This window comes from Xenopus laevis, chromosome 8L, assembly GCF_017654675.1.
Source record: "Xenopus laevis strain J_2021 chromosome 8L, Xenopus_laevis_v10.1, whole genome shotgun sequence".
NCBI lineage: Eukaryota > Metazoa > Chordata > Amphibia > Anura > Pipidae > Xenopus > Xenopus laevis.
In genome coordinates, this window is record NC_054385.1 from 66940261 (window position 1) to 66965954 (window position 25694).

General features: G+C 40.9%; 1 protein-coding gene across 1 annotated transcript; it reads right to left on the reverse strand.

Moving 5' to 3' along the window:
* Positions 1-9: 9 nt before the first annotated feature.
* On the reverse strand, positions 10-25660 carry gnl1.L (G protein nucleolar 1 (putative) L homeolog). The gene is made up of 12 exons (XM_018230175.2): positions 24816-25660; positions 24336-24504; positions 18332-18468; positions 16692-16843; positions 16396-16467; positions 7595-7802; positions 7333-7428; positions 5817-6011; positions 4716-4894; positions 3025-3175; positions 2809-2949; positions 10-2158 (listed from the first exon to the last, which is right to left on the reverse strand). The coding sequence occupies exons 1-12, from the start codon at positions 24886-24888 to the stop codon at positions 1893-1895; spliced, it is 1839 nt and encodes a 612-aa protein (XP_018085664.1). The 5' UTR covers positions 24889-25660; the 3' UTR covers positions 10-1892.
* Positions 25661-25694: the final 34 nt, after the last annotated feature.

Sequence of the window (25694 nt, forward strand, 5' to 3'; positions counted from 1 at the left end):
TCTCCTGGATCAGTAAATAGATTTGCATTTATTATGTATACAGCAAAATAGACATCTGATGCAAATTAGAAGTGTAGGCTGGTACTAACATGGCTGAGCTAGAAGTTTAGGTAAGGAAAAGATGAGGAAAAGAGACAGCTAGTGCTCATACTGCATTGCCCCATTCTTTCAAAATGGAATGTAGGCCAATTTTGTTGTCACAAATTCAGCAAATAAACATCTTTCATAAGGAAATCACAGAAAAATACTTGGAATACTGAGAATTGAGACAACGCAACAATAATACTTTGTACAGATGCTGGCTGGTCCCTAAATTTGTACCCACAGTATTCCCAGTTCATGCCTCAAGTAAAATACAAAATATAGAAGATGCCCAGCAGTAACGTTCAATGTAATGATTCAAGAGATTGTCAGAAAAAAATACATATTAGATATGGCTCTGATAAGGAATGGGAGTCAAGTGTGATAACAGGAATGGCACACACTTCTTATAGTTAAGCAAGCTCTTTGCCACTTTATATCAGCTCATTGCCCATGGATAAGCACCTGCTTCTGCTTTACTGAAAGAATTAAGTGTAGTTCCAACTGGGACACCTAATATAATGGTGATTCAAAGCTGAATATCCAGGGAACAACAGAATATTTCATCAAAAGGAGTGTGCTTTATTATGTGAAGAACCATTTTTGCTCATTTACAAGGTCAATTTTCCAGATTCACTGTAACCCTTTAACCTCCTGCCATTACTTCCAATCAGCCTAAATGGGCCTCAATCAGCTCCATACATTACCATATACTAGACAGCAAGGTGGTCAGACCATGGGAACAATGATTTATATATACATAATCCACAGGTCCTTTGTGTTTATTGGACCTTTAAAGGGAATGAATGGCCCATGGTTATGTAGTACTATTGTCAGATATAGAGAAGAGTTTATAGGCATGGCAGAGGCACTGCAATATACATTCTTTATTCTTCACTGCAATCTTATTAATTGAATCCCGCACAGTATTCCAACAAATTCCATTACATATTTGGAGTTAAAGCAAAAAAAAAAAAAGAAAAAAAAAAAAAAGACCCGGTCAAGCCAAAATCAACAAAGGGCACACATTAGCGGGATTCTGTCCTCAAAATCAACTCATTCACTGCTAAAATTCACAGAGAAACTTTTATAAACTTCAAAGTAACCATACAAATGTATTATTCTTGTAGAATACTAGCTATTTGTTTACACTGAGCCTTTTGTGGCCACTTTCCCACCAAAAAGACTTTCACACAACTGATTCTGATCTGAGAAAGCTGAAGAATGAGACACTTTAATTTTGCTGAGAAAAGAAAGGATTGTGCTGCACGTGTGTGTTATCCGTCTATGTCTCAAATGTGCAGTATCCATCTATGTCTGATCCTTCACAGTCTCAAAGTAAATGGATGTATTCTTCATTAAATGAGCAGACTATTAGATGGACTTACTCAGACCTGGCTCACTTGTTTGCAGTCCATGTGTGAAAGAGGTCTGAATGAAGTAAGGAAATATTCTATTATACAAAAATATCACCCTATTTGTTAAGCTATTCTCCAATATAAAGTCACAGTGGAACTGAGCGGATTCCTAGGCTACTGAGATGAGGCAGAAAATGAGGCTTGGAGGGCGACCCAACTTCATATTAACACTATATTTTAAAAGCTACCCCCTAACCTCACCCAGTGGGAGAACCACAAGGACGTTGGACCCACAACAGAATATTATTATTATAGCCTCCACAACCTTTAGCAAAATGACCTTTTGTGCACAATTATACTGATATTACACACCAGAGTCCCTTACACAACTGGGCCTTCCAGCTTAGCTGGGTCTGCTACCACTATACTCAAACTTCACTGACCTTACTCATCTTAACACTCATCTTCACCAAGCAACTCATAAGGGTTGATGTCAGTTATTTTGCTTTTGCTGCCCCTTTTATGCTGAGACTGTGTGGGGGTCTCTTCTGCATCCTCCTCTTCATCAGCATCACGATCTTGTTCATCTTCTTCTTCACCCGAGCTGGAGATCTCCTCCTCTTCCTCTTCTCGGCCAGATGAAGGATCATTTGTAGCCTGACCTTGGGCCTGGGAATGGACAGTCATTTCTTTGGTCTCAGGATGCTTTTGCCAGGCCTCTGAAAGAAAGAAATGTAATGATCAATATGGAATATATTTCAGTGCCGCAATGATTTGACACTAGCAACAGTGAAAATTTATAGAGTGGAAGAGAACAGCACAGGTGTGGGATCCATTATCCAGAAACCTGTTATCCAGAAAGCTCTAAATTATGGGAAGGCTGTCTCCCATAGACTCCATTTTATCCAAATAATTCAATTGTTTACAAATGATTTCCTTTTTCGCTGTAATAAATAAAAATACCTTGTACTTGATCCAGACTAAGATATAATTAATCCTTATTGGAAGCAAATCAAGCATAATGGGTTTATTTAATTTCTAAATGATTTGTTTGTAGATTAAAGGTATGGAGATCCAAACTGCAGAAAGATCAGTTATGCGGAAAACCCCAGGTGATGAGCATTCTAGATAACATTTCCCATACCTGTGCTATGTAAGTTAATGATTCCTTCAGCTTAGCAGTTTAAATGGCACCTCAATGGTGCACAATACCAAGAGCTACTAAATATTGCAATGTGTAAAAGCTGTTAAGAAACTGTCATGTCTGAACATACCATGCGGCTAAACACAAGGAAAGGGAAATACAAGCAAGAAGGATAGTGGAAGAATAAAGAAGAAAATTAAGAACTGTAGGGAGAATAGCCTTCACCTTTTTGCAGAGAGTATCCTGGTGGTCTCATGCACAAGCACAGACGCCCATCCACAGCAAGACGCAGAAGACTGTTAGCACCGCGGTATGTGTCACTGCGAGAGGCCTTTGCCGTCTTGTAGCCACGTTTATCTGCCCAGGCTGAAAAAGAGGAGCGTTATGGCAAAGTCTCAAGCATTATTTTGTAATTATTATTTACTGAACAAAAAGCCACACCTTCACAGATGTTCCATGCTGTCCAGCCTTCCTCTCCCCCACTTGGCTGGAGTAATTTAAGCAGCTGAGGAACAGGTATACGACAGGAAAGGTAACCAACAGAGGTATACGGTTCCTGAATCTGAGCAATTGGGTATATGCCAGCAAGGATCTAGGACAAAATAATGTGTGGGATAGTCAGTCTGAGGAAATGTAAAGAACAAAAACAACAGATCTTCTGAATTAAAAAATAAAATGCAGTTGCTTTCCCCAGTTTTAACCCACTTACCTTCTGTGTTTCACTAGTGCAACCTTTTTCCTCTATACCCTAAAATAGCCCATTTGTAGTGTACCACCGAGGCTGCAGAGTACTTTATGTATATGCAAACCTGCAACCTTCCCCCGCAGAACTCCCACTTGTGAAAAATCAGAAGAGCTGTATCAGTGGAATCCAAGCTAAGTTTGGGTTTGCACAAAGAGCTGTAGCATAAGGGTATATGGCTATTGGCTATGGGAAACGGCACAGTAACCTGAACCATAAAGGACATGTAAAGCCTACTACATAGATACGTTGGGTATATCTTTCCTACCAAAGCCACGTTATTAGTACTGAATATATCCCCTCCATTTGCCAGCACCATCACATTTTCCTAAAACAAATGGCAGCTTTCACCCGGCAGCCATTTACCCGACACATCATCAGTAATATTGACATGTGCAAACAGGACATGTATGCTGTAAAGTTCATGTAATGCAGGTTTACACAGACACACCATACTTTGATAAAATGTTCTGCTGGGGTTGAGCACTGTAATGGTTACTCTGAGCTAAGGAGAGGTGGTTGGGAGAAAAAAAAATAGATCAGACAGCTAGAGTTTCTTTATCGGCTAGACTGGAGGGTGTGTTTAGTAATTTGATCTGAGAAGAACTGAGCATGCTCATTAGCCAACAGACAAAGCAAATTCCTGAGGGAGGGGTTGAGTGGGTTAGAGGAGAAGAAGGAATTCTAAGTGATTAAGGGGATGCTGCAGCCTAAGGGTGGTGGCAGAGAGGGAGATTAGTCGCCCAGTCACTAACTTCTCTACTGCAGGCGACTAATCTCCCAAAAGCCTTCCCGCCAGTTTCTCTGTGAAGCAACTTCGGAAATCCGAAGCGAATCGTATGCCATATTCTTGCCGGCGGGATGGCATCCAATGCGCTTTCCGAAGTTGCCTCACAAGGAAACCAGTTAACCTTTTAACAACCAGAGTGGCAGTTATCTAAAGATTTCAAAGAGACCGTTCAATGATTACATTTTTGTGGAGGGGGTTTACAGGTCCTATAAGGCAAAAAGTCATGTCATATCCGGGCTTTACTTTAACCTGAGAAAGAGACTGCACAAAAGGTTTTACAGTAAATAAGATTTAACATGACAAGTTTTTTTTTCCCCTCAGAAAGGCAAAAATATATCCAGACTGCCAAATGGAAATATTAAAGGGGCAGTATACCCCCATTTAAAAATGAGCTTAATGAACCGAGCTAGTACTAAACACACTTTTTGCCAATACTGTACTAGAAGTATTAGTACTAGCAGCTTTATATTTTAAAAGAGCATTCATGTCATCTCTAGTCTCTGCGCCATAATAAGAAGCAAGAGAGAAAAAAAGATAATGTGATCCATTTCTAGAAGTGATGTAATTGTTATAGTAAAGATTCTAGGATACTACACATACCTGCTGTTGCCGGTCTATCAGTGATGGAAAGATCAGTCCAGGACAGTCACAAAGCCGCACCGTAGGTGTAAGGTAATATGTCTGAAAGTATTTGGTGTGTCCTGGAGTTCGGGAGACACTTACAATCTTCTTGCCAACCAGCCCATTAATTAATGATGATTTACCCACATTAGGGAACCCTGCAAATTTGAGGAGATATAATGAAACCAGATTCTCTGGCCAAAAGTATAAAAAAAACTCAGTGGAGAACTTTAAGGGAATTGATGAAGTAGTCAAAAAGTGCTGGTCCAGCCAATTCCCTTTTTATTGAAAAATGTGCTGCCTATGGGCAGATATTTACCCTTTAAGTAGGTAAATCACATGGAAATGCCCTAGTGATCCCTACCTGACACCAAAAGCATCTGGCCAATGGTATTCTCATTTTATAGCTCTCTGAAATGACTGTGGTGTACAAATTGTTGTGTGGATGTCTGAGGCTTAAAGGACAGTACGTAATGCACAAATAATACCAATTACAGGCCAACACTTGTAAGCCGAACTTCACATTTTTACTTTTTTTTTCTTCTTGTCTCTGCCTTTTTCTTTTTTTTGTAAACTGAAACTTCCAGGACAAGTAAACCGCAAAAAAACATTGTGTGTAAAAAGAAAAGCCTACCAACACTAAAGTAATGAAGCACTCATGATTCTTCTCCATTTGCATCTGTTTTCTGATACAACTGCTAGCCATTCTAAAATATTTCATTAGTAGTAGTACATCCCCATATTCCTTAAGTCTTCAAGACCAAGACAGTTGATTCTGTGCAGTACATATACCAGGGACTGGAGGATGAGCAGAGCAGACCAGGTAATTTTCGGAGAAGACTGGGTACTGTACTTGCATGCACAGACATTGCTTTACATTGCTTTAAAGTAAGCATTATATGGCTGAAATGACTTAGCGATCAGAGAGAGGAAAAATGCCTGTAACATATGGAGCCGAGTTGTAAAAAAGGGTTGCCTTGTCCTTTAAGGATGAGAATTATATTTTAAAATAGCAAAAGGACTACAGGCTGAACAGGTCCACTGGAATGTCCTATGCTTGTCCCATTCATTGACACTCACCTACACAGCCGATGCTTAGTACTCCGTCTTTATAGAGCTCACAGCTAGGAGCCCCCAGTTCTGCATCTGTGATTTGATGGGAGACAACAGCATTCAACTCATCAGTCTCTTCATCCTGTGCCCCCTCCTCACTGGCAGGATTACACAACACTGCAGAGTCTCTCTCTATTTTCTCTCTCCAGCTTGTCAGGTCAACTGATGAAACCAGAAATGTGCAGCAGAAACAAAAAGAAAATTGGTCACCAAATCTCTATCACGTCATGTGATTAAATGGCTGGTAAAAATGCATTACCTAAATCTGTTTACATGATTAATACAGGTTTCATTCTCAGCAGAAAGTGCCTTGCATGACCATCTCAAGTCTTTTGTTTACTATACATAAATCCTACAGTGACATTTTATATATTGATATATTAAAAACCACTGAAACTCAGAATTTTTTTAAAGTGACACTTAACAAAACAACTAGAGACACCTTTTGCACAAACAGATTAAAGCTCTGCTGAGAGGCAGGTAGTAACTGTGGCAGTTACCATTCTGATATATTACAATTCTCTTCTGCAGAGGACTGTTCTATGCAGAATGTGGAATTATGTGACAAAGTCAAGAGAGTAATACACCTATAAACCTAAGAAACCTCTTTTGGAGGTTACAGAACAAGACCCAGTGTCTTTAGAACACCTGAAAATCAAGATGTGTAGGCAATTGATCTTCTCTACTTAGACTCTACAAGTCTCCGTTTGGCAAGGTTACCAAACAAATCAACATTTGCATAATATTAATAAACACAATAACATGCCAGAAGAGGACCACATCACTGGGGCAATGCAGTTTCCATCCAACTGTATTTTTAAATTGGCTGGTCCTAGGCCAGATATTGGTCAGTTAGAATATATTTGGCAATAAGAATATGAGGAAACTCAAAACACGGCAAATGAATCTGCTTCTTTAATACATAAGAAAATCGAGGTGTCAGAATATACAATCCACCAACAAAGGAGTGGAACAACATACCCCAAGTACTCTGTACAGTCATTTATTTTATTTTTCCAAGGTCTAAGTTTAAAGTTGAATGTTTGTGTCTCTAGTGTTGGAGCCTGGCAGATCAGTAATTCAGGCGCTCTAAACTCTCTACAATTTTGCTCTAATTTTTTGCAACATTTAGTTGATACATTTCTCAGCAGCATCTCTGGAGTATTAGCAACTATTGTATCAATTCTAACAGGTGCCTTTAATGAAACTCAAGGAATCTGCTCAGCAGGGACAAAGATAAGAAATGTATCAATTTAGAACAGTTTGCAGGGTCGGCGACCCCCCTCCCCAGAGTTGCTTTAGAAGGCGAGAAAGACTTCAATATTAGAAAACGGTCACAAAAAGAAAGTAGTTGGAAAAAGTCTTTATTTCTGGTGAACTATCTGAAACCAACAACTGAAAAAGTGTTAAATGGAGAGGAAGAGTAGCATAAAAATCCAGAATAATGAATAAATACACAGAAATGAGACATTGTCGCCATTACCTTTTCCAGCTGTGATAACCTCACAGGCTCGCAGAAGCTGACTGGGTCCCAGGGCTGAGCTCCACACCCTACGTTTCCTCCTGCGTTTCTTAAATACTGAGAGGAAAAAAACAGGTAAGATACAACTAAAAGTTGTTAAAAAAACAGAAAACACACCACATATATATGAAAAGTTGCAGTGTAACACCCAAGCTTTAAACCTGTTGGTTAAAGATAGAAAGTTTGTGGTGCCTTAGCATGAATACAAACATCCTATAGGTACCTGCAGAGGGGTCCTGTTCCTCCTCAGGATGCCGGGGGTATGAAGTGAAGCACACCACATGAACCTTAGGGAACTTGGCTTGAAAGTAATGCTTCCAGGCTACCACCAGTGATGGAGGTGCTAAATCTGTTTTATTAAGAACCAGGACAATAGATCTTTCCAATTCCTGGGTCACGTAGTCATAAAGGGCAGGAGAAAAATGCAGAACCTGAAAGAGGCAATTAGGATCACTACAAAATGCAGGCTAACAGGGCACTTTTAAATTGCCTGTAAATATCATTTAAATAGATCTGTAATTTCTCAAATTATCAACAGATACAGGATGCATTTCCACTTCAAAACCTCATAAAGGTCTACATATTTTAGTACAAAAGCAATACCATAAATATGCTTAGCATTCTACAGAAAGGACTTGTTACTGACATACATCAACACGGAGGAATGGAGACTATTATGCTGACATACAGAGATGTGTTACGGCGGTTGTTGCGATATTCACATTTTAATAATAAATTGTGTGTGTTTGTGTGACATGCTCATTTATAGAGGTATGGAGTTTGTGATACAGACATGTTCATCATCATTCTAAACGGGGGCAATGAGAATGATATGCATAGTATTATACAGAGAGTGATGCGGGCATATCTAATTTATACAGCTATCGACATAGAGTGTGGAATGGATGCACTAATTATCATGCAGAGGAGGGTGGCAGATACCAACACACAAGGTTTAATGTAGGGAAAGGCTGCAATACTTTTTGCTCAGCAGCTATTTTAGATGCTATCTGGTTGCTAGGGTCTTGTTTACCTTAGCAACCAAGCAATAGTTTAAATAAGAGATTGGAATATGAACAGGAGAGAGACTGAACAGAAAGATTAGGAAGAATAAGAATAAAAAGTAACACTAATGATAAAATGGTAGCCTCACAGAACAATAGCTTTTTGGCTGCCGGGGTCAGCGACCCCCATTTGAAAGCTGAAAAGATGTAGAAGAGGAAGGCAATTAATTCAAAAACTATAACAAATAAATAGACCAATTGCAAAGTTGCTAGGTATAGGACATATATAACATGCCGGCGGGATGGCACTCGGAACAGCATGGTTTTCCAAAGTTGCCCGAAGTTTCCTTGTGAGGCAACTTTGGAAAACGAAGGGATCCGAGTGCCACATTGTAAGGAAATTCTTGAGTTAATACTTGAAACGCATGATATGTGAAATGTAGCTTCTTTTACCAATAACATGTCCTTGTGATAATTGTAGCTTCTTTAACAATAACAAGTCTTTGTGATAATTTGAAACAGTGCATTTGTACACAGCTAACTGTCCCCTGAATAAATGACATGAACGTGGGGCCAGATCAGCTGCAGAAAGATTGTAACATTTTACAGTATCTATAAAAGCCAGCTACTTTCTGTATTAGCTGGTCAACCTGCAGCTTACTTCTGTATTGCTTGTCCCCTCGCAGCGAGTATAAAACTTATCACATTCCTCTGAACCCTGAATGGTCATTGGCAGATTTTTCTAACAACTTGGTCCTTCGAACCGGAAACCAACATCTGTCTTCTCAAACGGGAAACGTGACTGTGGTCACTGCAGAGGGTTAATCCTATTCTCTCTGCGGACTGAACCGAAAGACCTCCGACAGCTGTCGTAAAGAGAGGCCAGTTGCACTCGTTTGGGGGAACAGTGACGGTTTCCAAAGAACACAGCGACCAGGGTCACTGGAATCTGGTAACGTATATGTTTTCTTTTTGTTGTTGTTGTTACTAGTTGTCTACGTAGAGGTCCCATCACTAGACTGTTGATATTAAGGTGTTAAGTGGCGTAATCGCCCGCCTTTGATAAAGAGACAGGGAGTGATAGTGGGTCCAGTCACCTAGACTGTTGCTACGTAAAGGTCCCGTCACTAGACTGTTGATATTAAGGTGTTAAGTGGCGTAATCGCCCGCCTTCGATAAAGAGACAGGGAGTGATAGTGGGTCCGGTCACCTAGACTGTTGATATTAAGGTGTTAAGTGGCATAATCGCCCGCCTTTGATAAAGAAACAGAGTGACAAGCGGACAAGTCCATAGTCTGTGTGAGAAGACTACAGGAATAACTAACTCCGTGTGCACGTTAAAAATAAAGAGTACTCCGGGGACCGCTGAATTTGTTGTTTGAAAGTGTGTGAAAGAGAGTGTTTGGGAGTCAAAGAGGGAATGGTCAACCCCTCAGACAGGCCATAAAGGGCGATACACTGACCGGTGAACGTTTTCGGCAAACGGACTACCTTGCTCCTCAGGTTTTACTTGGCCGAGCTCCAAGCTGTGAGGCCATATCCGTGAGTACTGCTTCACCAGGCGTTTGACTCCACAAAATTGTTTGTCAATTGTTTGTCATCTATACCTACTAACCATGGGAAATAAATGCTGTAAAAGTATCAATGATCTAACTGAGGACGCTCAGTTCATGCGTGATCAGAATCCAAATAATATCAGGTTCTTAAAAGGTAGAAAGAGGATTCTAATTTTAACCCTATATTAGACAAGGAACAGTATAGATTGCTTGTTGGAGAGGTACTGACGATAAAAAATGTACATTAAAAGTTACCTATAGGTCATGTTTTTTTTTTTTTTCTCTTTGCTGGGAGGTTTGTTTTTGTAAGTAATTATTAGATGAAGTTTCTAAACCTGACTGTTTTGCCAACCTGACTGTTTTGCCAACCTGACTGTTTTGTCAGCCTGTCAGTTAGAGACTCTAATGCTAACGGCCTCCTGCTGCACAAATATGGCAGCCTCCTCATACAGGAGCATTGGGCATCAGACATGTAATGTAAAAGCATTATGCAAATACGTTATTGTGAAGTTATAAGTTTCTTTCCAATGCAATATTATGAGGAATGTAATAGGAGGGAAAATAAAGAAAGGAATGCCAAGAAAGGCAAGGTACAAGATCAACTATATGTCAGGTAATAAGATAATTAAGGGATTGTGGATTGATATTATTGTAAACTGAAGGAAGTCTTTGACACATATAGTGGTGTGCCTATACCAGATCAGGGCATGGTAAATGATAGTCCTTATGAGCTACAACTAAAAAATGCATTCCTATGAGGATGTCTTTGCAGTTTTGTGAGTCAACATATGGTAGACCACTGGGTAGCCAGTTTGCAAGCAGTCCTTGAGTATGCCAGACATGCTGAAAGACATCTCCAAAAAACAAAACAAAAAAAAACCGAGGGTTAAACTATGTGTTTTAGTAGAGGAAGATGTGTATGTGGTAAAGCAGGATAGAGGACGAGATAGGCAGAGAGAAGGGGGGGTTCAGACCCCATTGAGATGACAAGCGAGAAAGGGAAATACTGTAAGTAAAAGACGTAGGAGAAATTAGGTTTTTTCATTGTGAGAAACCGGGGCATTTTCCTAGAGAATGCCGAGCAGAATTGAGCAATGGGGATGACAGGAGCCCCCTTGGGGAGGCATGACTATCTGAGAGTATACATTCCCCTATAAATAACTTAGAGAAAAATGAGGATAATTCTTAATATAGAAGACATAGAATGTAGTCTCTTATGTAAGTCGAAACCCCAACTCACACTTGAAGTTGGGGGAAAATCCATTACCTTCCTATGTGACACTGGGGCATGTAGATTCCTTATACACCCCCTGATGTGCCAACTATCCAAAGAACTGAGGAATTTACTTTTCTAAGAATAGCAGGGGGACAATTAGATAAAGTATACTTGTCCCCACTATTAGCCGTAACTGACCCTGACATTCAACAGACTATTCTTAATCAGTTCATTCTCTCTTCCCATTGTCCATTCAACTTACTGGGAAGGGACATGTTGGGGAGATCAGGAAAGTGCCTTATAACCACCCGGATGGTTAATTGCCTTTGGCGACCATCCGCTTAATAGAATAGCAGCCAACCCGAATCAAATACCAATCAAACCTCTTACACAATCACAAAAGATGAGGAAGCTAGAAAGCTAGAGGGAGAGATAAAGCTGCTAGCAAAGGAGTTAAGTCAGAAAATAGTGAACAGTGAGAAACAACACCAAAAGGAAAAACACCTTAGAGACAATTTATCTTTCAGTGCTGAAAATAGCAGCTCTGATACTGAGGAACAAGCAGTTCCCAGCCCCCCAGCCAAGTTCTACCCCGCCTGTAAATACAAACTAGAGAAGAGGGGTAGAAGCGGGGGCTGCTGCTTCAACACGTCACATTACACACACAGAGTACATTCCATGGGCAGCATCAGATCTTAGAAGGATTTTTCAAGACGTTCCACATCCCCGCACCAATCCACACAAATTTGTACAGGAACTCATGTTTGTCCAACCCTAATTGGACTGATGTTAGTTGTACTCAAACATGTGTGTGGTCCAGGGGCTTACCAACATTTGTTGGTCAAAATGAATTGGGACACTAATCCTGCTGACCCAGCCCAAGTAGGGTTCCGCTTACGTTCTCTGGAAGGTACCAAAGGCACCATTTTTCCAGAAGTTTATTGGGAAACAGTTTTCAAATTTAACCATGATGCTCAAGAGTCTGTTGTCCAGTATGCAACCAGATTTAAAGAGAGGGTCAATGCCTGTGGTGGACCTGCTGTCCTAACAGATAAGGGAAAACCTGATGGGAGTTGTTGCATGGTTTAGGACCTACAAGCAGTAAATCAGGCCGTTTTCCAAGATCTCATTAGGAAATGCCAAAGCTGATGCGGCTGCTAAAGCACATTCACATTCAAGCTTTAACTGCATCACCAGACACAAACTTTTTAGATCAAGGGTTACTCAAAGACATGCAAAATAATGTCAGTGAAGCAGAATGCCACAAATGGGTTTCTAAAGGGGCCCAACTTAAACAGGGCATATATTATTGCCCCAAAAGGAAAACCAATCCTTCCTACTAAACTCTTATACTATGCTGCAATTTTGAGTCATGGGCAAAGCCATGTCTCAACAGGAGGAATGGTAAATAACATACTCATTTTAGATTTTAGATCTGCATAGATTTTATCAAACTCAATAGATGGGAGAACAAGAAATGTTGCCTTGTAATTATAAATGCCTTTTTCAGATCATCGAGGAAGAGGCAGACCAAAGTTTGGCGGAACATGTGCAGAATATTAAATAAACAAGAGCTTACTCCAAATTCTCTTCCAGATACCGGAGAGCCCATCCCAATAGAACTTGTGAAGCCTGGAGGCTACATGTGGGTAAAGGTAATAAAAATGAAGAATTGGTCGACTCCATTGTGGGAAGGGCCTTATCAGGTGAAATCGCAGAAAGAGTGTCCTGGGTACACTCCAGTCATTGTAAACTAGTAAAAGAACTAGGGCAAGTAGCTAGGGAACCCAAATAGTCCTTTGGATACAGTCTGACTACAAAGGGGGTTCTCTCCACTAGGGAGGGGGTCGTCTCAACGTCAGTGAAGAACCATGGGACTATTTGGGAGCAGCAGCAGAAGTAGGGAAAGAGTAGAACAATATGATACCTGGACACCATTCTCAAGGTGGGGTTGTGCAGGCATGTTAGAACTAATAATGTTTTTCATTTTATTCCCTTGGCTTTTCTTCCACTTATAACATAATGCCACCAACCACAATAATACACCTGTTGGGGAGCATCCCTCATTCCCAAGAAATAGGACTCCCCAGAGTGTAGGTACAACAGGCAGACAGGATTGGGGACTACCTCCCAAGGATTATTCATATCCACCATGGAGCAAACCTCTAGACATTTCCATTATCGAAAGAACCACTACCACAGTTGAATTTGATGCCAGTGAATTCAGAGTGATTCCTTAGAGACTGCTAGGTCCTTTGCCTGGGAAAATAAGTATATGTGCATCATTGTACCCCCCAACCCCGGACTAAAGCCCTGCCCAGATTGGTCCACAGTCTGGTGGAGTACAGATCCACAAGGGTGGGAGATAGCACCATGGGTAGGAGACTTAAAGAAATTCATGCAGCAGCAGATTTCCATAATAAAGAAAGCCCCATCTGCTTACTGCACGATCAAGTCATGTAACCCACTGCTCCAAACCATTAAAAATCCACATCCCAGAGACCAAAAACTTTTTGGTCTCGGGATTACCATCACAGGAAAAGACCCTATGGGATTAATTAATGTAACCATAGATAGGGCAAAGGCCATAAAGAGAGATTCCACAACCCCATTCCTCAAAGAAAAGATCTCTATCTCTGGTTTTCTGAGCCCAGGCTCTGAAGGGAGGGTGACTTACTTACTTACCCAATCTCACCCTTGAAAAAGCTTTTGGAATAGAGACAGGTGTCCCCGAGGGGAACAAATGGTTAAAATATGTCCCAAACATGTCCCCCCGCTCAGGGAAAGATAACTGATTCGCTTGCGCAAAAGCACGGCCAGCCATTGGTACGGTGCCATTCCCGCTAAACCCTGATAATGACTTAGAAGGGTTGTAGTGTGTGCTTAAGTTATATACTCAAAAGCAACCCGCAAACCACCCTGTCCTTTCTCTGCCCTGCTAGATTTGCCACCTTCCATTACAGTATATGCAGGTAACCACACCTGTTTCCATAGTCAAGGGCGTGGTCAGAAATTACTGGCACTGCCAGCCTCCTTTTGTGCCCGAAATAAAGTTCTGACACAGAATGACACCACATTTAAAAACAATGGTTCCAGGACCACCGTAGTGTGTGGGCAGATATATGGTGGTTATGTGGAGACACAAAATTGCGCCCCTTACTTCCAAGTCTCTGGAGTGGGAGCTGCTGTTTAGTACAACTGATATTGCCTTTCTATGCTTTTCCCATAACCTCTATTCCGCAGGTACCAAGATTGGAAATGATTCACCGCTCCAAATGAGAAGTCCGACTTAAAGGGTCTTTCAACAATCATGTATACATTGATGATATAGGAGTACCCTGAGGAGTCCCAGATGAATATAAGGCCAGAAATCAAATCACCGCTGGTTTTGAATCCTTCCTCGCCTGGTGGGCAACTATAAACAAGAACGTCGATTGGATCAACTACATCTACTACAACCAACACAGATTTGTCAACTTTACCCATGATGGATTCAAAGGTTTAGCAAGTCAACTGGAAGCCACCTCGGTTGCCTGGCAAGATCGTTTAGCCTTGGACATGCTTCTTGCCGAGAGAGGTGGCATGTGCAAAATCTTCGGTGATATGTGTTGCACCTTCATCCCAAATAACACGGCTCCTGATGGGAGTATCACTAAGGCCTTGGAAGGACTGGCTATGTTATCTAATGAACTGGCGGAAAACTCTGGGATATCCAACAATTTCACCGACTTTCTTAAGACTTGGTTCAGGAAATGGAGCGGACTTGTATCCAGCGTGATAATTTCAACTGCTATACTTGCAGCTATTTTGGTAACCTGTGGGTGCTGTTGCATCCCTTGTATTCGTGGCTTATTGCAACATCTTATCGATACTACTTTTACTAAAACCATGTATACTGCAGCTTCACTCTGCTCTTATGACTATGTGGATAATTATAACACAGATATATGACACGAAGGATGAAAAGCTATGCTAGTCCTGATCACTGATGTTTTTCTGTCACACATAATGCATTTACAAGTATAAAAAGGGTGGAAATGTAAGGAAATTCTTGAGTTAATACTTGAAACGCATGATATGTGAAATGTAGCTTCTTTTACCAATAACATGTCCTTGTGATAATTGTAGCTTCTTTAACAATAACAAGTCTTTGTGATAATTTGAAACAGTGCATTTGTACACAGCTAACTGTCCCCTGAATAAATGACATGAACGTGGGGCCAGATCAGCTGCAGAAAGATTGTAACATTTTACAGTATCTATAAAAGCCAGCTACTTTCTGTATTAGCTGGTCAACCTGCAGCTTACTTCTGTATTGCTTGTCCCCTCGCAGCGAGTATAAAACTTATCACATTCCTCTGAAACCTGAATGGTCATTGGCAGATTTTTCTAACACACATCCCTCCAGCGATTTACATTCTAGATGGCGGAAAGGCATATCTGGGAGATTAGTCTCCCGAAGAAGAGGAGATTTGTCGAGAACAACCCTTTAACTTGCTCAGCACCAGGAAGAGAGTGTCTTGGAAGTCACAGGCAATTACTGGACACTATCATCCTCATGTTTTTCTTTTTTCCCCAAAAATTAATTTGTACTTCTAATTTATTCTGAACAGTTTTCTGATATGAAATGGTTATTTATTAACAATAAATCAGTTGGGTGAATTGTTGTAAGAAAACAGGAGTCTACATCCACATCGTCCACCATCACCGGTTCTCTCAAATTCTCTTGTATGAAGGCAAAATGTTACTTCTTATTTGGTTCACTTTATTCTTTATTTGTAAATATATATATATTGTGCATGCCCAAGTGACTCACAAATTGTCACCCAGAGCAGCTGCACAGACTGATCAGTTTGACAGAAAATGCAAATAAACGGCTAAATAACCGACATAAGTCTATGGAGCTAGGGTGAGCCTTTCACTTATCAGACATTTTGCCAGTGACAGCATGAGCCATATAAAATGTTTAGGCCAAGGACAGATTGAGCGTTGGCTACGTAGCTCTTATTCGACATATTTTCTTTTTAGGATGAGAGAAGAGGGGATTCGCTCTGTGCCCCACTGTGACCTAAGATGCATGGGTGTAAAGAAGAGCGGACAGAGCTGAAGGTAGCAAATAGGTCTTTAGTTCTGGGAGAAAGACAGAAAATCACACACACATCCAGGATTTTACAGTTTTTTTCCCCACTTATCATATAGTGTCTGTGTCTACCAACTAATGATATGTTTAACATGAATAAATACTTACTGGATGTCTAATGTCTGTTATTAACAGGATTATATCGGACATCTCTAAAACTCTCCACAGTTGACGCCATGTCTACAAAACAGGAAAAATATGTACTTTAAATAAACTAGAAAATGGTGTTACAGAAAGCAATGTAACAAAAGCAGAATAGAACAGAAATATATACAGGAAATAAGACAGGGCATACAAAGCACAACCAACAGTAAGGCTATAGCTCCACAAATGATTATAGTTCAAAAGGCAATGACTTGCTTAGCCCATAAAGTTCTCTCCCTGGCTGTGGATTTGGGTCATACCTCTAAATTGTGATCAAAGTAACTAAGTTCTTGTGGGTCATGATTTTCATAAATCTTCTGCAGGTATTCCTTAAAAGCTCTTTCTTCACGGGACTGCACAGCCTCCTTGCTCATCTCATAAGTCCAAGCTGGTCGCTTAGGAAAGTCCAGCACTGATGAAAGAGCAAACAAATAATTATAAACAAAAAATTATACTGCACTTTATTTCCTAAAAGACTGCTCTTCATTCTCAGCCACACTTTATAAATATCCTGATAAAATGGTCTCCACCACTTATGAGGCAGAAATGCACGGTCAATCAAACAAAGAAGTGATCCCTTAACAAATGTATTTATCCTGCGGTAGAAGCAGAGGTCTGACCTTAGTCAGTAAGAACTATTAAAATAATAAGAAAGAAAAAAAGTACCCCACTTGCTTCAAACTCGCTCAGCAGTCTCAAATTAAATTCCAACTACCTTTTGAATATAATCTATATTGCGTGCAAAATTACTGATTACTTTGTGGTAATTGCATGAATTAAGAAAAAAGTGCTTTTGCTATAATTTAACCGGTTAAAATACCAATTAATTTAAACTTAATTTAATTAAATAAATTTACAAATATAATATAGTTCATTCTATTGTATATAGTAGGGTTTAAAAATGTAATGATATAAACTTAGCTACAATCAATTCTATTTCACACTAATTTATATCCTTTTACAAAAGGTGTGTGAACATAGAAGTTGCTGATAAACCCCCTCCAGTCAGTTTAAATTACGTAATTTAAACTGAATGGAGGGGGTTTATCAGCAACTTCTATGTTCTATTATATTTGTAAATGTATTTAATTAAATTAAGTTTAAATTAATTGGTATTTTAACCGGTTAAATTATAGCACAAGCACTTTTTTCTTAATTCATGCGATTACCACAAAGTAATCAGTAATTTTGCATGCAATATAGATTATATCCAATAGGTAGTTGGAATTTAATTTGAGACTGCTGAGCAGAAACGCATGGTTCAAGACACTTAAAAGTAAACATTTCTGACCGGTGGGTCTACCAATCCAAGAAATGACCAAAGCATGGTTGGGGGGGGGAACGAGTACTAACTTGAAGATCAATTAGAAAAATATTTTTTTTGCTTTCTCAGATAAAACTAGAAGTTCCGGGGCGACAAACAACACTGTGCTTTTTCTTTTCTCCATCGTTCACTATTTTCACTTCCCTTCTGTTCTTCCCATTTTTTCTCCATATCTGTTTTGCTTTCTTCCCTCTTCATAACTACCATACTTTGCACACTATAACCAGCCCTCATTTTCTTTTCACACAACGTTTGTTGTCCCTCCCAATCTGCACACAAAGTGCTCAATGGTAAAGACTTTGTGTAAGAGAGAGCTGCTATAATGCAGGTCTTGCAAATCCCTTGTGTCCTGTCTAATTGGATAGCAGTTCTCTTAAGGTTGCCACAAAATAAATTTGTGGGCAGACAGATTCAATTAGCTATTGGTCAGCTGGCAGCGGTCTTCCACTGCCATTCGTAGACTGGTCTGTTTGTTGTTCTTTGTGCTGTTAGGTATAAGGCATTAGAAGGTTATATTGCAGGTTATTAGAATTGATAACTAATGTGTATAAGCTATTAAGAAAATAAATAACTAACCTGAGCCTGGTCTGTAGATTTGATCTATGTGAACTTCCAGTTCAGACTCTGGAACTGGCTCAAGGATTTTCTCCCGAGCTATTTTCTTCCTTCGTTCAATTTCCTCTTTGCACTCTTTTCCAAAATAGAGTCTATATCTGTAATTGAAACACTGGAGTCACATTTGTAACATTGTAGCCACGGCAAAAACTACTTACACAGTTTACGAATAATGGAATGTGGGCCACATTTGGGTGCCTTAACCAATCTGCTTTTAAATGGCACCAAAGTATCTGAGAAGATTATGCTCCAATTTTGACACTTTTGTGATGGAAGCATGTCAACTAAGAGACAGGTTACTACAGAGGGGATATAACATCAGCCTGCTATGATAAAAAGAATAATTGAGAAACATATTCCCATTTTGAAAACAGATGATAAGCTTAATAACATTCTAAACTCAGGTTGTAAGTTTGTAACCAGAAAAAATCTTACTTTAAGTAATATGTTATCTCCAAGTATGATAAATACTATAAAGGAATCACACTCTTCATGGTTAACGACTAAAGGAAACTTCATGTGTGGCGAAAAGAGGTGTGCGGTATGCCCATACATGAAAAGAAGTGATATTTTTTCAGACAACATAAATAGCAGAACACACAAAATGAAACATTATATCAACTGTAACACGAAAAATGTGATTTATTTGATTACGTGTACAAAATGCAAAAGTGAATAGGTAGGAAAAACCTCATGTAAATTGAAAGAGAGAATTCGAGAACATATGTCTGACATTAGAATTGGAAAAGAAACTAACGTTTCAAAACATTTTCATTTATGTAACTCTGGGGATCTGAATTTTTTCAGTATTCAAGGTATAGAAAAGATAAATCTTAATTGTCGAGGAGGAGATATATCTAAAATTTTGTCTAGGAGAGAAGTTCACTGGATTTTCTATCTTAAAACTAGAATACCTTCTGGTATGAATTCTGAATTTGATGTAACTTGCTACTATTCGTGAAAAACTGTCTATGATGCCGCAATTCAACTTAATAATTTGTCTGAACATGAGAGAATATATTTTGTATATATGGGTATTTTATATTTATATATATTTCTCCGTCCGATACATTCTCTGTAATTATTATGCATGTCAATACACTGTATATTCTTTGTATTTTTATATATTTTTCTACTATTTTCTCTATTCTTTTTCCATATACTTTTTATAGAAAATGATTTTAATACTCCCCTGTAATATCTAACTCTCTGGAGAAATTTAGAGGTACTGTTTCTTTAAGGTTTTTTTTTTGTTCTGTTTTTCTTTTCTTTTTTTTGATTGGTTGGGTTGTGTATAAATGCTCATATCCTGTGATTGTCATTTGAGCCCATGATTAAGCACCCTGAAGGGTGTGAAACGCGTAGGGTGGATGGAGATGAAGCTATATTTTTAATTTTTCTACCAATAAATTTATCTTTTAACTGAGCATCTTTGGTCTTGTGGATCCGTTTGAGTGCCGGTCAGCCCTGCTTCTTTATCTTCTACCAAAGTATCTGATACCAACCCCAAAATCTTGTGCTGATATTGTCTGACAGCCCATGTCAGGTTGTGGGTCTGGAAAAGCATTCTGATTTGTTTCCAGTCCTATTAGTACTATACCTATTCCCTGTAACCTTGTTATGAGCTAAAGGGGCCTGACCAAATGGACGATAGCAGATTGGGGGAGAAACATACACCCATCACATGTAAAAACCTCTAATACACAGTGCTATTATTTAGGACAGATAACTGCTGATGCTTTTAAAGACCAATAAAAGAATGTAAACGTCTAGCTGTTTAAGCAGTACTTTTAATCCAGATCAAAACATATTTTACTCATACAAAGACAAAATGCATTCAGCTTTACACTGCATTTCTTCCAGAGTGACCCCTCTAGAAAGAATTTTTTTGCAAACATTTTTTTACTGAAGTTGTTCACCCATGTACTAATAAAATGAATTCAGTCATTGTTAAGTACTGGGGTGAACTATGTGATTTACATGGAATATCTGGTACTACAGGGGCAGCTCAATGCCAGCAGCCATGTGATCATCACTGTATTAAAAGAAGCCATGACCACTAACTAACCCAGTGCTGTCCAACTTCTGTGGTACAGAGGGCCGGAATTTTTCTGGTTTCCGTAGTGGAGTGCCGATAAGGAAGCCAGTGTTCACCACTCCCCTTTTAAAACACACCCTCTTTTAAACCACACCCATGTTACCACAATACCTTTTAAGACCATATCTACATTAGTGATGGTAGCACACCAAAAGCCCAAATGGTTGGTGCTTACTGCAGCGATATCACTCATCACTTAAGTAAAATGTAAGTCATATTAAAACATTAAATCCATATGGCTCCTTGTCCCCTGTGGATAGCACAACAACCCCCAGGCAGAGTATGGCACACAAATATGGAGCTTAAGGCAGCCAGAGTATGTCACAAACAGGGAGCTTAAGGCAGCCAGAGTATGTCACAAACAGGGAGCATAGGGTAAGCAGAGTATGGCACACACACAGGGTGCATAGGGCAGGCAGAGTATGGCACACACAGGGAGCATAGGGCAGGCAGAGTATGGCACACACAGGGAGCATAGGGCAGGCAGAGTATGGCACACACAGGGAGCATAGGGCAGGCAGAGTATATCACACACACAGGGAGCATAGGGCAGGCAGAGTATAGCACACACACAGGGAGCATAGGGCAGGCAGAGTATAGCACACACACAGGGAGCATAGGGCAGGCAGAGTATGGCACACACAGGGAGCATAGGGCAGGCAGAGTATGGCACACACAGGGAGCATAGGGCAGGCAGAGTATGGCGCACACACAGGGAGCATAGGGCAGGCAGAGTATGGCGCACACACAGGGAGCATAGGGCAGGCAGAGTATGGCGCACACACAGGGAGCATAGGGCAGGCAGAGTATAGCACACACACAGGGAGCATAGGGCAGGCAGAGTATGGCACACACAGGGAGCATAGGGCAGGCAGAGTATGGCACACACAGGGAGCATAGGGCAGGCAGAGTATGGCGCACACACAGGGAGCATAGGGCAGGCAGAGTATAGCACACACACAGGGAGCATAGGGCAGGCAGAGTATAGCACACACACAGGGAGCATAGGGCAGGCAGAGTATGGCACACACAGGGAGCATAGGGCAGGCAGAGTATGGCACACACAGGGAGCATAGGGCAGGCAGAGTATGGCGCACACACAGGGAGCATAGGGCAGGCAGAGTATGGCGCACACACAGGGAGCATAGGGCAGGCAGAGTATGGCGCACACACAGGGAGCATAGGGCAGGCAGAGTATGGCACACACACAGGGAGCATAGGGCAGGCAGAGTATGGCACACACACAGGGAGCATAGGGCAGGCAGAGTATGGCACACACAGGGAGCATAGGGCAGGCAGAGTATGGCACACACAGGGAGCATAGGGCAGGCAGAGTATATCACACACACAGGGAGCATAGGGCAGGCAGAGTATATCACACACACAGGGAGCATAGGGCAGGCAGAGTATAGCACACACACAGGGAGCATAGGGCAGGCAGAGTATAGCACACACACAGGGAGCATAGGGCAGGCAGAGTATGGCACACACAGGGAGCATAGGGCAGGCAGAGTATGGCACACACAGGGAGCATAGGGCAGGCAGAGTATAGCACACACACAGGGAGCATAGGGCAGGCAGAGTATAGCACACACACAGGGAGCATAGGGCAGGCAGAGTATGGCACACACAGGGAGCATAGGGCAGGCAGAGTATGGCACACACAGGGAGCATAGGGCAGGCAGAGTATGGCACACACAGGGAGCATAGGGCAGGCAGAGTATATCACACACACAGGGAGCATAGGGCAGGCAGAGTATAGCACACACACAGGGAGCATAGGGCAGGCAGAGTATATCACACACACAGGGAGCATAGGGCAGGCAGAGTATAGCACACACACAGGGAGCATAGGGCAGGCAGAGTATAGCACACACACAGGGAGCATAGGGCAGGCAGAGTATGGCACACACAGGGAGCATAGGGCAGGCAGAGTATGGCACACACAGGGAGCATAGGGCAGGCAGAGTATGGTGCACACACAGGGAGCATAGGGCAGGCAGAGTATGGCGCACACACAGGGAGCATAGGGCAGGCAGAGTATGGCACACACACAGGGAGCATAGGGCAGGCAGAGTATGGCACACACACAGGGAGCATAGGGCAGGCAGAGTATGGCACACACAGGGAGCACAGGGCAGGCAGAGTATGGCACACACAGGGAGCACAGGGCAGGCAGAGTATGGCACACACAGGGAGCACAGGGCAGGCAGAGTATGGCACACACAGGGAGCACAGGGCAGGCAGAGTATGGCACACACAGGGAGAATAGGGCAGGCAGAGTATGGCGCACACACAGGGAGAATAGGGCAGGAAGAATATGACGCAAAGGCAGCATAGGGCAGGCAGAGTATGGCACACACAGGGAGCAAAGAGCAGGCAGAGTATGACACACAAAGAGCATAGATGCTTGATAAAGGGTCCTGTGAGACCCGAAACGTTGCATTTTTTGTCTACTGATAAAGAGCCAATAAATCACAAAATATCACGGAAACAATTTGTCAGTGTGCTGCGGTCTTATGGATATTACACAGGAAGCATATTTTAGCCAGAGTATGACACACACAGGGGGCATAGGTCAGGTAGAGTATGGCAAACACAGGATGCATACAGCAGGCAGAGTATGGCACACACAGGGAGCATAGGGCAGGCAGAGTATGGCACACACACATGGTGCATAGGGCAGGCAGAGAATGACACACACAGGGAGCATAGAACAGGCAGAGTATGACACACACATGGAGCATAGGGCAGACAGAGTATGACACACACAGGGAGCATTGGGTGTGAATAATGCAGGAGCTTCCAGTCTGAATTTGAGGTGTAAACAATGCAGGGGTCAGTTAATCTTAGTACTGATTTTACCTTTTAAAGTTTACACAATATAAACAGTCACAGCAGACTTTCATGTGGGGGGGGGGCACACAAGGGTTATACCCGCAACAGCCAATATGATCACAGACAGTGATCAGAGACTGATAGCACAATGAAAAGTGCAAAGATTACAATTTGTCCTAATATAGTAAACTTTTAGAATTAGGATGTATAAGACTACACAACTGCAGTGTGCAAAGTGTAATATTGAGCACAAGATACATGGTCTTTCAGCCAGACTACACCTTTTCACCTCAATTTCAGTGTAATTGTGGCCACAAATTGGCGAAGCACCAGACGCAATTGTGGCCAACACGTTAAAAGAAACAGTCTAACAAAACCTTAAGATGTCACAAAGATGTGTGCACCCTATTTTTAGGCACAAGTTTGCTATGTCAGTTGAAACAGGCCACTGTAGAGCTAATGCCACATGAAGTTCTCTGCATCAACAGATGGACTTCAAATTTTATCCAGGTGGAGACAGGATGAATAAAGCACTATCTTTTATTATGACATTTCCTGTTACTGCTACTGCATTTTTTTTCTGTATGTATTTTTATTTGTATAGAGCTCCTTGAGGGCAAAGCACTATACAGCAAAAGAATAAATTAGTAGTAACAAACAAGGGTTCACTGTATTAATAAGTAACAATAAGTGCATTATTAGAAATACAATTCACATAAATATAATTAAAATACAGATTAAGCGCTCAATGTCAAGGAGACAAAAAAAAGATTGAGGGCCCAATTTCTACGCAAATCAACATGCTTTTAGAAAAAGAACTGTAACTGCCACCACATTTTATATTTGTAAATTACTGTTAACTACCATAGACATAATGATGTGCACCCATACAAGATTAATTTTATAAACACAAATATAAGCACTCAGGCAGCAAATCTGAGAGGGTGCTTGGTCAAAAATAGAAAATATACGGAAAGGAGCCTCTGGGAAACACAGTCAATGAGAAGAATATGTTTAACTTCCACAAACCTGTTTGGATCATAATTTTTCTCTCCTGGTTTAAATATCTGGGGCTGTTGATTAACTTGTCTGTTTTGGGGTCTGAGGCTCTCACTGTCTGAAGTATCTGTGTTTTCCTCCCAACGCTCTTTGCTACCACTTCGACTGTTCGATTCAGCCCTGCCTTGCTCTGATGGCCCTGGCAGGACAGAAGAAATGGTCAGTATAACAACAGCATGCTGTATTTTTCTGGCAATTTCATCTAAGTGTTTTTTATTTAACTAGTAAAGATCTTGCTTCAAAGCAAATATAACCTTTAATGCTTTTTTTTTTTATATATGTTTTCTTTTTTAAAGTGGCAGATCGTGTGGCAAGAGAAACAAACTGAGTGATGTCGGGGGCACTAGAATATAATACTTAGTCACTCACTCACTATGCTGTAGTGGCCAAACAACAAAAACAGACCCTCTCTTGTATAGCTATTTATATAGATGCAAAAGGATAACTCACCTCTCTTTCGCTCTCTTTTGTCCTGTAGCTGTTTTTTCTTCTGCTTGTTACTAAATGGCTTTTTGGGGGGCATGATGATTGAATCTATGCCTGGAGTGAGCCTCTCTAGGAACAATTTATTAATTACTGAAATTGCAAATAAGGGCCTGATAAGCACCAATTTGCCTGACTGCCCTCTATTTCCTTTCGAATACTATTACAGATTTCAGCTACATAATATAAGGATACGACATTGCGTTTTCCATACTTTCAGTCAACATCTTCATGAAACCTCACAGCCCATGCCCATTAAGTGCCACACAGACACTTTGAGAAAGTTTGCCCTCTGTTTGCTTCCGGGTTACAAGTTAATTTAAATGTTCTTCGTTGTTTTCCACTGTACACGTTGCAGGTCACTCAGCAAAACAGTTTTGCAATGATATTTCCTTCTCTTTTAAAATGTCCTTTCCTACCACATGGCATGGCCTTTTAGCTCAATCCATGTTTAAAACGTCAGCCGCATATTAAGCACCATTAAAACATCCTATTATCCTAAGCGTATAGAAGAGGAAAAATAAAATATTGCTGTATTCGGTAAGATTTTACTAGTAAGCCATGACACAATGTGCCTCTGTCTGCCTTGTTGACGGGCAACTCTCCAGTGAATTCCACGCCTCGCTGTCCTGGCAAGACTATCCAATAACAGCAAGCACTATATGTCAACCTTTCTCCCAGCTACTGAAATACCCAATCAAAAGCAAGCTATTAACTTGCAATGCGCTCCAAGCCTCTTTTTAGCCTCGCCTCAAAAAATACTTCTTATAACCAATAAGAAGTAAGTATTTCGAACCGAGTATCGGTTCCATTTCAAAGTTTCTCCAAAAGGAAATTGCGTTCCAC

Excerpts from the sequence above, each read along its gene's own strand:
- gnl1.L (XM_018230175.2), bottom strand. The coding sequence starts at position 24,888 with ATGCCCCCCAAAAAGCCATTTAGTAACAAGCAGAAGAAAAAACAGCTA. Across the intron at positions 16,468-16,691 it reads ACTTTGATCACAATTTAGAG|ACATGGCGTCAACTGTGGAG; the intron begins GTATGACCCAAA and ends CCTGTTTTGTAG. Across the intron at positions 2,159-2,808 it reads AGGATACTCTCTGCAAAAAG|AGGCCTGGCAAAAGCATCCT; the intron begins GTGAAGGCTATT and ends TCTTTCTTTCAG.